Raw genomic sequence first — 17103 nt, forward strand, 5'->3', positions numbered from 1 at the left:
TCATATGGACAACCAGATCCCTGTGGTAGAATTAGTGATAAAAAACACACATGGCCACTGAGTGACAGTCAGGGCACCAGATTCCTTTGGACAGACAGGGCTGCAAATAGCACAGAGGAGCAGTTTCTCCCTCAGACCGCAACTGGTGGCCAGGCTCATGCCAGGCCAAGTCGTGGCCGCCAGATGAGCCCAGATAAAAGGAGAATCCGAGGCAGTAACAGGCACCTAGTGCCCAAGCAGCACTTTGGCCTGTTTATTTCCCTCCTGGTTTTACATCAATGCAGTTATATCTAAGGTTTCTTGTACTAACAAGACAAATGATTTGGCTTCTTTTTTTTCCTTTTCTTTTACACTAACCTTTAACTTATGTTCCCCTATGACTCGGTCTACAATGAATGGTTGAAAGAAAGAGAGTGTTTGACAATATTACAACAAGCATCACCTAAACATGTGCGTCTCCTCCGAAAAGCCACTTTACCCCATAAGGTTATATAGCTATACAAAAAACATCCATCTATTATGTTTCCATGTCTTTTCTAGTGTGGCCAGATATGGACTAATACGTGCACCATTCCCCAGGAGGATACTCTGTCCCCAGAGGAGGTGGTGGTGGTGGGGGGTGGCGGCGGCGGTGTGCTGTTGGAGCTGTTCTGGAGGCAGGGAGGGGAGGCAGGCAGCAGTTGGTGTGCAGAGAGCAGAGGCTCAGGCTGGCTAGTTAAGAGCTTCTCTCTCCTATCCTCCATCTGCCAGGGACCAGGGTTGTGATTTGAGCTCCAGCAGAGCAGAGCAGGGAGGAGATCGAAGGAGGGGTGGAGGGAGGCAGGGGATGGGGTTGGGGGGGCGGTAGTGAGAGGAGAGGTAGTGAGCGGGTGACGGGAGGGGGAGCGTTGGCTGGAAGAGACAGAAAGGAGAAAGTGGAAGAAGCGGGGTAGTTGGAGTAGGAGGGGGGGGGGGGGGGGGGGGGGGGGGTGAGGGAGAAAGACCCGGAGAGAGAAAAAATAAGGATGGAAATGAAAAACAGGATAAGTGGGGATTGAGACGCCTCAACTCTATTTATAGTCTTATTCTTGTCTACCATCATTAGCCTCTTATAAATCACTGTTAGACATTTTAATTTGGCTATAAAAACAGTGATTTGGTCATATTTCCCCGCTTGTGTGTTTGGATATTTCCTCCAATAATTATGAAGCCATGTCCATTGTGTGTTTGTAAATATTTCCAGGATGTCTCACCCACCCACCCAGGCTCATGTGACTGGGATACATGTGACTGGGATTCAGCTTTGCAGTGCTTCACTCCTCCCTCTGTTCCTCCTCCTCAAACCCCCCTCTCCTCTCCCTTCCCTTCCCTTCCCTTCTCACTCCTCTCCTTCCCTCTGTCAGTGTTTAGCCTGCACCACAGTGGATCCTGGGAGAGCCTTCCCACCTCCTCTCCCCCCTTCTTTGCCTCTCCTCGCCTCCCCGTCTCCTCCGCTCCTTTTCTGGCGATGCTCTGGGAGTGACTGAGAGCTCCCTCCACGAGACCGAGTGTCACTTGAGGTGACCCAGAAATGATGACTCCAGATGAACCCTGGATGTGTGGTAATCTAACCACCATGCCCAAGGAGCCAGGCGGCCATGGAGGCAGTCAGGCAGGCATCCCGGGTTGATGCTGCAGTGCCTGTGGTCTCACTGTTGAACCGAGCACGCTGCAGAGCCTATCTGGGTATCATGCTCGAAGAACGCTGTGTGCACGGGACGCGTTGTGGTACACAGTGAAATGGATCTGAGTGCCGTTGCATTATTGATGAGATACATTGTGATGTCAGCCCAGGCGGAAGGAGCAAAGCAAAATGACTGTTAGCAGTATGGCACAGTGTCATTTATGCAAGCAGCAGAGAGGTGTAATTAATTGTCACCCCTTGCTCTCACTGGAGCTGAGGGTGTTTACAGAATACGAACCCTCAATTCACTTGTTGTCAATTGAAATCAGTCCATCTACCTCAATGTGTTTTCCACGTGGCCAGTGTGAGCTGGTCCAGGACATCCTATCTTCTGCATGACCTGTCTTTGTCATGTTAACAGTAAAATTGAGATGGAGGCCCCCATGCATTACAAAATCTTTTACATTCTGTTATCAGGGTTGTTATTATTTATGGACTTCTTGTCATATTGCTTAGCCTGTCAGGTGAACAACAATCCAATAATGCACAGGGAAATTGCTCCAAAGAACATTCTCTAATAAAGTAATGAATATTGAACATTTAAAAATATATTGTTTCATTCGCTGTCAGACACAATCAAAGCGCAAGCTAAATTAATATTTACTGAAAACTTGACATTTTTAAAATAGTGGTGAATATTTCATCAACAACATTTCTTTATTCATTAGGTGTTGCAACATGAGGCCAAGTGTGTGCAGAATGGTTCCTGGCTAAATACACCCAACACTGCATTGCATTTATAGGAAGTGTGTCAGCTGCTTCTCCAGGTGAGGCAGATGGAGAGACATACAGCGCAGTTTAGGGGAAACGAAATATGAACCCATGGAATTATTTTAATGTTGTTGCTATTTTTGGAGGATTAATTTGATGTAAGTGATGAAAATTGAAAAAAAGACCAGAGGTGAGGAATACTAAAACAAAACAAAAAAAGACCATTGTATAATTCATGAATAAGCCTTTCAAACGTCTGTACAGGTTTCATGACGCTACTACAAACACAACAACTTTAGATTATTGTCACATATAAATACTTACAATACAGAAAGTATTCAGCACCTTTATTTCGAAAATGATTTTTATCAATACCAAACCTTTTTTTTTGTTTTTGTTTTTTTACAGCAGACCTTGTGTTGCTGCTTCACATCTTTGTCAGACTGACTGATCCAGTTTGACTATAGATCTAATTATTTATTCACGCAAACCTCCGCTCTCACACCAGTGGAATTAGAGCTGCAACCGTGGGCCTATTCATTTCACTTCAACCGCTCACTCTTAGGTGATTTATAGAGCAATATGTGCTCAGACCCCACCTATACATTTCTTTGCTTAATGCGGTCAACTCGTCTTGGGGTTAAAATAAAACTTTACAATGTGAATGAATACATTACAGTTAAAGAAGACATTTCGTGTAAAGGAAAAAACAAACATCTGCTTTGATTTAAATACCCCTGAATCTGGCTGTCGCCTATATAACGGTAGTTGTTTGCTATTTGGCGACCACCGACTCCAGATTATTTATCCTTTAATTTACGACTATACTTCAGCTATTCTAACCTATGCTGAGTAGGCCGTTGGCTCGTGGCTTCTTATTCTCTGTGCGTTGGCTGTGTGCGCTGTGCTGTTCTGTGTTGAGGGCTGACTGCATGCGGGAGGAAGAATATTTAAATGTCTTGTGTTTTAATTGACGCTCGAGCTAGAAGTGTAAGCTCAGAAACGAGGAACAGCCCCCATCTACCGGCAGCGTCTCCTCTGTCTCCTCTGCACACTGCACACAGTCCGGAGCGCCTCCGCCTGCACAGGGATCTCACGCACAGCACAGCCTCAGGTAAGACCTTTCTATACGTCTGCTTGGGAAAATAATAATAATACAAGGTAGACTTTTTTAACAAAACCCCGTGAGGCAATGCGCGACTGATCTAATGCATGATGAATACGGTGGCTTTGGTATTATTCTCCGGGATAAACAAGGAGGCTGTGGAGGGTAAACTCATCTAAACCTATACATTTTATTATGTTGTAAGCGAATATTTTGTATCTTGACAACAATCTGAATTATGAAAATATATAACAGGAGAGTGAGTGGTATGAAAATCCTGCAAGTTGAACGGCAGAGAAAATATGAAATGACGCCCTTTTTAAAAATCTATAGGTAGGAATATACGTTATTTAGTTTCTCGGCTCAGATTTAAGATATTTAATTGTTTTTATTTATATGAGAAAAGTCAGGCCCACTGAGCCACGCTTGGTTTAAACGCCATTTTAAACATGGTTGTTAACACTGTTTTTATTTCATTTTTTAAAACCACCAAAGGTTTGAAATGGAGCTCAATGCAGTGCATGAATACACAGCAATTATCGTGTTTTAAAAAAAAGACTTCATTGTGTCAAATAAGATCACAAATCTTAAATTAGGGCAAACCATTATCAGTAATTAAACGAAGAATGGCACAGGACCGCCCAGATGAATATTCTTCAATTAATTTAATTCCAGTTATGAAATATGATGGGTAACATACATAACCACGTTGCTTAATTTGACATATTAAGAAAACGTTTCAAGCGAGAACTGTTATTTCCAAATCAAATAAATATAGTCACTTTTTTTTTGTAGACGTGATTTCGTGAAATGGCTTTGATTTGTCTTTTCAAACTTCCTCCAAATGGCACAACTGAAGCAATACAACAAAAACGTTTCATTAGTGTATATTTAGTTGCAGGTAATATCCTAATTGGATACAAAGAAAAGGAAACGACATAAAACGACAATACAATAACATTATTCCCTCAGCCCCTTGGTGTTCACTGACACATTGTTAAACCCTCTTCAGTCAAATGAAATGTCACTGCTGGAGGCAACGGGTCAAAACAGTGTTCTTTATCGACAAGAATGATGTCTTGATAAAAAAAATACGTACACGCCCAAACACTGTATTTACATTTTACTGTGTGATTAAGTCCAGTTTATGAAATTATTTCTGGAGAGAGAAAGAGAGAACGAGAGAGAGAGAACGAGAGAGAGAGAGAGAGAGAGAGAGAGAGAGAGAGAGAGAGAGAGAGAGAGAGAGAGAGAGAGAGAGAGAGAACAGCAGCCAGATTAAATATCACACAGAGCTGAGTTGATCGCTCCTCTCAGGGTGTCTTTGTCCAGGTGAAATGAAATCCGTGTGTCCTTTTTGGGTCTCTTTTCACCGCTATGTGGCTGGTGGACGCTGACAGAGCGCAAATTAAATGTAATGCTTTTCAGAACAGCTGCAGGTCCAGCCCGTCCAGGAGGGTCCAAGCCTTGTCTTATATAGCACTGCTATCAAGGGGCCTCCAATTAAAGCCAACACAACTTCATGGTGGGTGTGTGTGTGGGGGGGGTGGGGGGTGGGGGGGTGCACATGATAATGTAACACGTCTTGAGAGGAAGCATCCACACCTGCACCCCCCCCCCCCCCCCCCCCCCCTCTGAGCCTCAGTAAATCTATTAATGGGCCCAAAGCCGAGTCACAGATTCAGCCAGTGTTTGTCTATTGTTTTTATGCTCGTTATCCGGGCCTCAGCTGTAAAGGCCCGCGTGCGTTAGTCAAAATGTAGACATTGAGCTGCCTCATTTTGGTTTGTTGTCACCATATTTGGCCTGCATGTTGGGCAGTAAAGCCATTCAGTTTTATTTGCGTAACAGGGTTTTTCACACCCTTTAAACCTGACACAGATCTTTATTGTAGCAGTTCACGGTCGACTCCATAGATTATATGAAGTCATATATGTGGAACGTGGATTTCTTAAAATATTCAATCACTGGTGGTGATTTACCCCCCTTTTTAGCTTGTCTACCTCCATATCACTGCTTGATGGTGAAATATATGTCTTAAATTGCGATCCTGTTTCTGTTCTCATCAAATCAACTCTTCTGCAGGCAAACAACATTTTGACCTAATTCATGAGACAGAGAAAAGACAAGGATCGTGTTAATGAAAGCGTTTAATGGAAAGAAGAAAAAAAAAGATCATGCACTGAAAAGACTTACCTATATCTATATATAAAACGCAGACAAACAGTTTGCTTCGTCGCCTCATCAAATTATTTATAGAGCATTAAGATAGAGACAAAAAGATAAAGATAAAAAACAAGCTAAAGCAAAGCAGTGGAGACCGCGTAGGATGCTTTTATTTTTTGAACAAAATCCCATTCATTTGTGTAAAAAAATTCCTTGTCTTTCAGATTGTTTAATACAATCTGTCCCCGCCCTCTAGCCTATCACTGATCACTGCCCCGCCCCAAACAATACATTTATACCACACACAAACACGCACACGCACGCACGCACGCACACAGTTATTTCGGGACCACCAGACACCTGGTAAAGCTAAAAACTAAAACCGATAGTGTTTTAAAAGTTTTTAAAATGTAAAACATCGAACTCCAAATGAAACCAATTGAATCGTCTTTGCAGCAGAAGTCATGTTGGAGAATCAGTTATCCCTTTTTCTGACCCTTATAATAAAACTCCAAAGGAGTTCATTCTGCTTTAGATGCATATTATTTGTTTAAGGCGTGTTAAATAAACAATATATTTACACTCTAATTAACCTAAGCCCATTTCAGTTTATGCAACTTCTGACTACACTCCAGCATGTTCTCCTGTAAATGGGGAAATAAAAGTAATGAAAATGTCAATACCATGAAGTGGTGGTCCTTCGCGCAGACAGAATCGGGAGTTTTTGAGGGAAGAGTGACAGCTCTTTGTTGGTGAACAGATATCGGTGGCGATGGTGAGAGAGAGAGAGAGAGAGAGAGAGAGAGAGAGAGAGAGAGAGAGGGGAGAGGGGAGAGAGAGAGGGAGAGACCTACAGCGTGAGAGGAGGGGGGGGGGGGGACTCCTCCTACCAAATTATTCAGGCTGGGCAGGCTTTGCTCTCTTCACAAATAGGACACGGTGCTCAAATCCAGGCAGTCCCAACCTGACCTCGAAGCACCAAGGAACCCCTAACTGGGAAATCGGGAGAGAGAAATCACCAAAAAGCAACAACAAAAACTTTGTGTCATTATTTTTGGCGAGTGTTCACACTGTAGCCCCCCTCCCCTCCTCCCTCCCCACCGCCACCACTACCATTACCACACCGGTTTGTCGCGTCATTTGGACTATATATATTTTTTTTTTTGCTGGAGCAGAGACATTCACGGGAAGAAGGAAAAAGCTGGTGCACCACCTACCTCCTCCCGTCCCACCCATGTAGTAGTTTCTTCGTTCTTCTTTTCTTCCAGTTTCCTTTTGCGCTCCGCCGAGGAGGTGATCCGAATCTCTGGGGCTGTGTTGTTGTTTTGGGTGCCTCTCTCAGAGCCTCAGAGCCCATTTGGATGCGCTGAGAGAGCCGGGCGCAGCGCTGCGGTACAGTATATGGAAGTTGTGGGCTGCAAGAAAGAGGCAAGCAGTTGCGCGTTGCGTCCAGGACCGGGAGCCATGCTTTTCCACGGGATCTCCGGGGATCACATCCAAGGGATCATGGAGGAGATGGAGAGAAGGTCGAAAACGGAGTCGCGCCTGGCGAAGGGCATGCAGCTCAACGGGAGAGAGTCGGTAAGAGCATTGATCGACCCGTGTTTGAATTCATGTTTTAACCTGCACAAACGACGACCGTGGCACCGTTAACGTGCCAGGAAATGTACATTTGTTTTGGGGTGAGTAGAAGAGGATGTGTCAATGGCTTCGTTGTGTTTAATTATGGTCAAATATGTTGGTCTAATTCTTCATCCAAAATGAATTGTCTCTGTTAAAATATATTATTAAAATTGCTGCTAAATTTTTCTGCACAAAAGAATGACTAAAAACATAAACTGTCTGCAACTTAACATGCAGCTGTCTCTGAATATATTTGAAACACACATTACTCAAATAAAACGTTGTACATCAGAATGGTAATATTTTGTTTTGTGGACAAATCTATCAATTTTAGTTGCAATTATGTATCTACAAGCTGACAAAAAACATGCTGGAATAATATAATTATGAATGTAACCTTTAACTGGAAAACATACTACATTTATAGCATTTTCTGAAGTAGGCCTTTATTCAATATTTTAAATATATGTTTCTCACCTAAATTGTTGCAGTGAGTTTGTTGTTTGCTTTGATTTTAATGTCGACGTATACGAGGAAGAGATTAAACAAATAAAATATTAAATCTCCTCGATATTCAGTCAGTTTCATTGATGGTATCAATTATTTCCTGAACAGACGAAGCCCTGTGTCCAGGAAATAATCCAAAAGGCCGATAAAAAAGGAGTTAAATTTCATGTCCAGAAAACTATACTAAAATCCTGTTGTTTGTGTTTTACATGATTTATGTTGCATACGATTTCCCCACCAGTCTCCCGAGGGAAGTAGTTGCCATGAGCTCTGTTCTCTCTCTCTGACTCAGACCATGCCTTCTATGAGCCCGGAGAAGCCTGCTCTGTGTGCCGGCTGTGGCGGCAAGATTTCGGATAGATACTACCTCCTGGCCGTGGACAAACAGTGGCACCTGCGGTGTCTCAAATGCTGTGAATGTAAACTAGCGCTGGAGTCGGAGCTAACGTGTTTTGCCAAGGATGGGAGTATCTATTGCAAGGACGATTACTACAGGTAAGAAAAATTAAGGTTACACATATATGGAAAATCAACAGAACAGCTCAGGAAAATATTTGTGTCTCCGTCTCTCTGTCACGCACGCGCGTGGACCCACCCAAAGTTGCTGTCTGGAAACAATGTTTGACACTGTTAAATGAACAAACAAATATTTTGGAAAAAAAATATTATAAAGCCATAATATCTACATTGATTCAACATGCTGCGGCTGTTCATCTGGAATTATGTTGAAGTCTTTTTGTCCAATTAGGCCTCATTCTTGTCTGAATAGAATCATAACACGCTTAGGGGCCCTGCATGCTATTAATGGGGAGTAAGTGATGATATGACATTTTACTTTAATTCCTTTGTGATTCAGATGTAATAGTTTCCATGGTTCTGAATGTAATGTAAATTGCATAGCTTGTATGAGTCAGCCTGCCAGGAACAAAGGAGTGCAAGTATACTGTGATTGTTAAAAAGTAACCTACCTCAGTGGCTTTTGTCAGCATGCAGCCTAGTGTAAAAGGCCTAAGTATGGAAAATAACCAGTTAAAAATGCAGTTATGGGTCAGATATGTTATTTAATATTTTATAATATATTTAGCCATGCACAGGCCTACATTTTATTTACAATGCACTGTAATAGTAAAATACCCAAGAGAGAAAGCATATGCTGATAAATGCCAAGGCAAAATGTGTTCGCTTTCGGTACTATGGTTCCGCCTTTTGGCTACCTGTAGAGCGTTGTTCCTAATGTAAGCTATATACTGCCAAGAGGTTAGCAATAGTAGGCTTCATCACTGAGACGGTAGCCTGGCTTTTTACTTATTCAAGAGAGTATTTAGAAAACATTTTTACACCAAAGTAAATGTGGCCTATATCGACCAGCCGTCCCTCAGTTGTAGGCCAGATGTGGCTATTTTAGCCCAGAATGTCTTTAGGCCTGTTATATAATTGTTACACACTATAGCTTTGTCAGATACACACACACACACACACACACTGACGGTGCAGGTTATATCTCTGCTTCAGTCCGTGTGCTCGTCCATTTGGGTCTGTATCTATGAGGAGTCTTGACGATGTGTCTGTTCCAGAAGGTTCTCCGTGCAGAGGTGCGCGCGCTGCCACCTCGGGATATCGGCCTCGGAGATGGTGATGCGGGCGCGCGACTCCGTGTACCACCTGAGCTGCTTCACGTGCACCACTTGCAACAAGACGCTGACCACGGGCGACCACTTCGGCATGAAGGACAGCCTGGTATACTGCCGGCTCCACTTCGAGACGCTGGTGCAGGGACCGGACTACCACCAGCAGCTCAACTTCGCTGAGCTGGCGGCCAAGGGCGGCGGTCTCACCCTGCCCTACTTCAACGGCACCGGTACGGCGCAGAAGGGAAGGCCGCGCAAGAGGAAGAGCCCGGCCATGGGGATAGATATACCCAGCTACAACACAGGTGAGGCCAACGGCGTGCTGCTCAGGGGCCTCGCATCAAGTCAGGAGCACACAAACACGCACATATCACCGACGTTTTTCATTGTTAGTTTTGATGCAAAATTAGCTGTAGCCTTTAACAGCTTGCCCTATCTTTACTGTAAAGACAGACCTTGTTGTATAGGGACAGTGGAACTCACAGCAAAAACACACCGAGCGTTTTACCAAACTGAACTCTAAACTTCTCCTAATGTAGGTTAAATCTATCGGGCCCACTGAAAGACCAACAATCTAGATTGTCCTCGGACATTGCTGACCTGAAGATTCGTCGTATCAATTACATTTTTACTGTTTTAAAAATACGCCAGAATATTTTTTTTGTTATTAAATAAAATCCCTCACAAATAAACATGACTAAATACAGTGACTACGCAATAAAATGAAAATAAAATCTGGGATTTTTTTTCTTTTACGGAGAAGACCTTGGCTTTTTAGTCCAGACGGTTCCTGAATGCCTCATCTGTAACAGCCGTGGGTCTACCTTGCATGTCTGAGATGAATGCAGCTCTCCTGCAGGCTATGCTAATGTAGGTGAACTGTGCCTGTGTGCAACGGCACCCGCAGCCGTGGGGCTAATTGATCTGCAGCTTTCGGTCCACGCGTCTCCAACGCACCGTTTTTTTGTGCTTTAGACTGTGGCGTGTGTTGCGCGGGGAATGATCGAAATTTGACCTCACCGTCAACCTGCATATCGACTTTTATAATTAAGACTAATTTAGGTCAAAATAAATGTGCAGAATGGGTGTGAAGGGGGTCAATGTAGTTTGGGACTGTTGCGTAAAATAATTGTAGACAAAACCATTATTTTGCACGTTTTTGACTTTTGCTGGAGGACTGAAACAAAAAAAAATACTGGAGTCACAGTCAACATTAAGCTACTGTTAAATGTAGGTTTCATTTAAAAATCTTGCATTGAATCGCTGAATGTTATAACCCGACCTCCCCCCCCCCTGCAGCGTCCCCATTTAGTTGTCGCTTTCTGCGAATTAGTGCGCGGTTGACAAAGTTTGTCATTGTGCGCCAAGTTTCCTCTGTTCCCGGTGAATGGGGAGGAATAAGGGTAATCTGCGCGTTAATTGTTCTGCGTTAATTGAAGGTGACGTTGGAATCCCCGGCCTCCTGTGCGGCGGTCAGCACAGTTCTCAGGGAGGCCAGGGGCTCTGCAGCACAACAGTGTGCAGTCACCGCTCCGGTTTGTTATTCACAAACACAATTCCAAGAGATTATGCAAATCCTAAAGTTCTCATGGATGCTTTTATAGGAAAATAACCATTCTAGCACTGTGTTTTTTCCCCTTCTCTTTAATAGCAAGATATACCTACTAAAGCAAAGCGTTGAAATAAAATATGATATAAAATATAGTGCAGCCACAACAGGTAAAAAAATCCCAGGAAAAGAAAATCCCACAGAGAAAGACATAAAATACCGTAAGATATCCCTGTGAGCTCATTATTAGGCGCCACTGACACAGTAAAGGTCCCAGTGGGAATATTATATTTTTCATTTGGGATATTAAAATAGAATAAAATAGACTGACGTAGAATAGAATATTTTCTAATTTAAAAAGAGGCTTATTGTCTTATTTAAGCTCAAGGGGCTTGCCTTTTTTGTTTATTTTTGGAATTGTTAAATGTTCTAATTATATGATACATTTATGACCTTACAACATTCAAATCAGTCCATAAATAAAGAAAATAAAAATTATAAAAAGATAAATTAAATTAGGGAACAACTGAATAACTATTATCCAAAGTGCTCTTTTTCCTGTGTTGTTCTGCAGACCAGGAGGCTCACTTTCATGAAAAATAGGATGAGGTTTTGTATGAGGTTTTGTTTCTGCTTTAGCGAGCACACTCATGCTTGTTTTCACTAGGGAAAGGTGTGTGTCTACTGAGTATTCCACTCCGCTCTGTAAAGTTTGGTCTTGTTTGGATACAGAGACCCCTAGTGGGTAATATCTAGTGAAACACAATCCAGTGAAGGCTGGAAGAGAAGAACACAGATGTCAATGATCGTCTTATTGATGGTGCGTTTAAGACGAAGTCTCATATAACAAAAAACATCATTCACGCCGTATTGCATACCATAACATACATCCCATAGTTAGATTAATTGGTATCTCTCTCATCAAACTGATTTGTAATTTAATTAAATAATTCCTTTTTTGAAAAAGTGTTTGCACTGCATCTTTATGATGAAATGTTGATGTAAGACTTTTGATGTTTTATCATCCACTGAGGAAAATGATTGGTCAGCATTTCGGTTACATGGAGACAAGAAAATCAAGACAATCTACGATATAATTTGGAAATCCTAAAAATGCTACTTTTGCACTTAACGAAGAGCAAAGATCTTGAAAGATTAATTCTAAAGTAAATTATAGGTTCTATAGAAATATCATAATCAATCTATCAGCATTAATTGTATTTGTTGTATATCTTGGTTGCAGTCATGTATTTATTTGGCATTGGGATTTTCTGTCACAACAGAATTATGCACAAATTGTGTTTGTAAAACAATAGTGAAATAAAGTGTTTAGTGTTTTTTTAATGCAGTGATACATGTTTCTGCAGCACTATTTATCCACAAATGTATTTCATTTAGTGGATGCATTTTTGCCTTTTACCGTTTTTAAATATTTTACACATACAGTGTTAAGCTATTGACAAATGAGGTCCATTAGGCCTATTAGTCTTTGCAAACACAAGCAGAAATAATTTAGCCCGGTCCCATTGAATGGGTAAAATACATAATTTTGCTATAAAAAAAAATCTAATAACAAATTAAATAAAAAAACACAATAATAACAACTTCCAAGGCATTACAATACATTTCAGTCTAGTCAGTTCAGTGAGTTCCTTGACTGTCCCTTATTCACATTTCTCATTGTTTGTTATAAATATATCAAATTTTCATTATTGATCATGATGGCATGAGACAGATCTGTTCACATAGCAAGTCAATGCAAATGCATGAACTTTGCACAATCAAGCCCATATGTGACCGCCTTAATCTACGCTAATGTACGCTTGACTGTGTCTTGTCTTTCCCTGCAAAACCGGACCATGTAACAAGATATTTAATTTAACATTGAGCCTTAAAAGTAGTCTAACATTGAATTAGTGACCATTGCAAATAACCACATTTAAGCAGTGATTTGAGTAACGTTACCTTTATCGTTGAGGGGGGATTTTATTTATTGCCAGTTAATTGTCATATCCTAGTCAATTGTTGAGCACAGTGAGAATGAATTGAGACGCAAACTTTTTAGGAAAGTGAATGAACATTTGAATGCAGTCGTTCCATTCGGACTCTGATGGAACCCCTGTGCTCTGCTCTCTGCCCTCCCAGGCTGTAACGAGAACGACACCGATCACATGGACCGGGACCAGCAGGCCTACGCTCCAACACAGAAGACCAAACGCATGCGGACCTCCTTCAAGCACCATCAGCTGCGGACAATGAAATCCTACTTTGCCATCAACCACAACCCAGATGCCAAGGACTTAAAGCAGCTGGCCCAGAAAACAGGCCTCACTAAGAGAGTTCTACAGGTAAGCAGAACGCCATTTTTCTTACTGATCTGATCAGCCCTTATCTGTGTGCATCTCACTCCTCCTCCATGCCCCTGTCATTTCACACCAATATTATCATTGAAGTCATCTTTTTGATTTTGTTTGTTTGGTTGGCCCATTTAGTCATTAGATGTATATCCAGGGGTTTTTGAACAGAAATCTTGTAGATTCTTAAATGTTTTTTTGGGGAAAGAAATGAGAAAAGTCGTTCATAAGCGTAGAAAAGTAAATGTAAAACTGCAGCTGATATTATTAATAATGAGAGTGCACATGTTCTTTTTTTTATCTGTGGAACAGAAAAAGGGTGTAATTCAACTCTCACAGATACAAATTTAAAAAGACAGGATTACTGTTTTTGAATTTTTGCTATCAAAATCCACATTCTTGTATTCAGTGTTCAGGAGCTAAATGGTTCATTGTTATCTGCCCCTTAAGCTCAAAATAATGTATGAAAAGTTCCATATAAAGATTTATATACATAAGGCGAGGGCAAGTTGATACAGTAATAGCTGTGATTACTTGATATGTAAACCACTGTACAAATGATATGATACTTTCTTTTTAAAATTTAATCTTAAACACAAAAAGTAAAAGCCACACTGGGATTGGTTTGCAGGTTTGGTTCCAAAACGCAAGAGCCAAATTCAGAAGGAACGTTTTGCGACAGGAGAATGGAGGTGTTGATAAGGCTGATGGCACCTCACTCCCTGCACCCTCATCTGACAGTGGGGCCATGACCCCCCCCTCCAGCACGGCCACACTAACAGACCTGACAAACCCCTCTATCACTGTAGTGACCTCCGTCACCTCTAGTTTGGACAGCCATGATTCGGGGAGCCCTTCACAAACTACCTTGACAAACCTTTTCTAACAAGCTATCTTTAGCAGACTGATTTTTTTTTTATCTGATTTTATTTTATTATTCTTTTTTTTTTTTTATGTTCCTTTTATTTTCTTTCCTCAATTTACATTTTATTTTTTTAAGTGACACCTTTAAATCGACCAGAGACAGCTCCTCGGAACAGAAAGTGCTGTACTGTGTACACAAAACAAGAACAACAAGAGCAAGAACAGCAGCGACCACATTAAAACACAAGGAAATCATTTTAATGTGTGGCATTTGAAACCACATGGCAGCCGTGTCTGTAGTTGACTTAAAGTATGCAGGGATTGATTTTTGGACGGGACATTTTTGAAGTGGAAGTTAAAGAAAATGTTCATGGATCCCACAATTCATCGGAAAAAAAATAACTAAACGTGAACTTGTCTGGAAAACTAGATTTTCTTTTACTTGATTTGACTTTATTTGTACATTTGTATTGGATTATGATAAAACAAGCCCTTCCTAATTTATGGTTAATTGATACATTTTAAAAAGAATATGAATATTTTGCCCTCGGAAACCTGTATATGTATGCACTGTGTTCGCACTATCCAATTCAAAGATGTTATTTCTGTTTGGGAATAATTTGGGAAATAGACTTGTAGAATGTTCTGTATATGGGTAACTCCAGAAAACAGGCTTTAATTATTTCCGAATGTTTCAGTCTTTAAGACTGAGTTGGATGGAATCAGACATTGAGATATCTGGCAGAGCTACATGTATAACGTCTAAATTGCATCATAAGCGCCTGACCATCGCAGCTTAAAATGCAGGTCGATGCTGAAACCACAAAACATTTTTGTCTTGACTCACAAATCTACTGTGATAAAGAGAAAGAAGCCAATCCCACAATCTGTACAGTGGTAACTGTTCAACATGTAATGCAGTAACATTGATAGAAATGGTTTGATAATTATAAATCAGCTGGAGAAATTTGGATTGGAGAACAGTTTATGCACGCTGTTGCAATCGATTGTTTTCATGACAGCACTTTTTCAGATTTCTTGGCCTCATAGATTAACCGTAGTCGAATGGATAAATCCTAGTCAACATATCCATAGATCCACAGCTAAACTCAATTGCACAGTGACAATATACTGCCCAGTGAAAAGTGCATTATTGTTTTTATCATGTTGCTCAGGGTAACGATGTGATTTTAAAAGGGAAATGGAGTAGGGGTGAGAAATTAAGTGGTTGCGACGTTGCGGACTAGATTTGTAGAGCGGACATGAACATTCAAATGACCTCAGATAGGTGGAGTCGCAAGAGGCAGCCAGTGGGAAATCGTTGTCCATGTGTACTCCTTTTTGGCCATATTTATACTTTCTTTAATGACACTTGCCACTGAACAGACCAAAAACATGTTTCTTCTGGCTGAAAGATAGAGAGAAAAGAAAGACAGAGCAAATCTTCAATGGAGTTAATACATTTCATTGTGAGCGTCACAATTTGTTCTATTGTAGAACAAAGTGGTACTCTAGATCTACTTCATGAAGTAGATGCCTAACTCAGTTCTACTATGTGCCTTATGCTATAACTTGGGAGAAAGTTTGTGAAATTCAGGATATATGTGTTCTTTGTTAACTGATTCACATCCTTTTGACGCCTCACTAGTTTTGTACTGTTTTGCATCTTATTTCCGAAGATCTTTTTATGGTGTATCCTGTTAAAAAGGGGGCAGCGATGTCATAGAAAGCATTTGTGCACTCTTTCAGATATAGTTGGGTAATCCAAGAACCTTATATATTGATCTTCGTGTTAATAGTTGAGTACAGTAAGTGTTCTATCACGATTGTCCATGTTTCCCTGTTTCTTGATAAAGATGGTGTATAGAAACTATTTCCCCTTAAATATTTATGGACCAAACGGTTGTTATATATCTTATTAAATTTGTGTGAATAAAAATACTTTGCTTTAAATGGGTTTTATTTTTCATTACACTTGCCATTTTTGTGTTCTATCTTGAATACGATTTTTGTTTCTCACATCAACAAACAAGAAAGCATTCAGTTATTAATGACCAGTTAAACGTCCTCATTTTTGCTTCCATTTTTAATTTCTATTTCCTTTTTTATGATGTTTATGGTTTTTAACGTAATGCCCCATGGATTTGCATCTAAACCCTGCAATCAAAAATATGAAATTGCTTTTTAATGCATGAACATGGCTTTCAATTTTAAATCAAAGGAATGCTGCAAAGCACATATTGATATATATATCTATATCTATATATAGTATATATTTATGCATAACATATTGGTAAACCTAAAATGAAGTAAGAGTAAATGCAGACCCCGTAAAGCCAGGTTGCTCTGTAGTTAATATATTCTTACTCTATCATTTCTTTCAGGGAGAACAAATCTTGGGGCATTACAGCCATACATCCCGACGTTTGAAAATTCCCTAAAGTATTAACAGAAGGGGAAAACTTTGATGGGAATTCCTCACCATTGAAGACAAAGACAATATTAGGATAAGATGATAGCATACTGAGAACAAATAAACAACCAACATAAAACCTGTTTTAGTTGCAAATGTACAACAGATGATTTTTTAAACAAAGGTTTGTCTCGAATGTTTGAATCCATCAACGGAGGAGACCTCACAATGTATGATATTCATGATAACAATGTGATAAAAAAAAAAAAAGAACACCTTCTGTATTGGAATGGTAAATGAACAAAACTGATGATAAACTGTATTGTAACATAGTAAAAAACAAAACTCACAGAAAGGCACAGGATGTGATTAAAAGACAGCAGGAATCCACCATGACAACCATGTGAAACAGAGACGGTATGGATGTTATTGGTACGAACACACACACACACACACACACACACACACACACTACACACAA

The 17103-nt window shown here is 40.6% G+C and overlaps 1 protein-coding gene across 2 annotated transcripts; it reads left to right on the forward strand.

Moving 5' to 3' along the window:
• Nucleotides 1-7085: 7085 nt before the first annotated feature.
• lhx9 (LIM homeobox 9) lies at nucleotides 7086-16650 on the forward strand (the record flags this gene model as incomplete). 2 transcript variants are annotated; one of them, XM_079157326.1, is made up of 5 exons in its annotated part: nucleotides 7086-7265; nucleotides 8107-8309; nucleotides 9389-9747; nucleotides 13137-13339; nucleotides 16594-16650. In XM_079157326.1, the coding sequence occupies 5 exons, from the start codon at nucleotides 7086-7088 to the stop codon at nucleotides 16648-16650; spliced, it is 1002 nt and encodes a 333-aa protein (XP_079013452.1). The 2 variants fall into 2 exon arrangements, with proteins under 2 accessions (XP_079013452.1, XP_079013451.1); XM_079157325.1 differs by lacking the exon at nucleotides 16594-16650 and adding an exon at nucleotides 13977-14231.
• Between the last annotated feature and the right edge of the window lie 453 nt (nucleotides 16651-17103).

This window comes from Pholis gunnellus (genome assembly GCF_910591455.1).
Source record: "Pholis gunnellus genome assembly, chromosome: 4".
NCBI classification, from domain to species: Eukaryota; Metazoa; Chordata; class Actinopteri; order Perciformes; family Pholidae; genus Pholis; species Pholis gunnellus.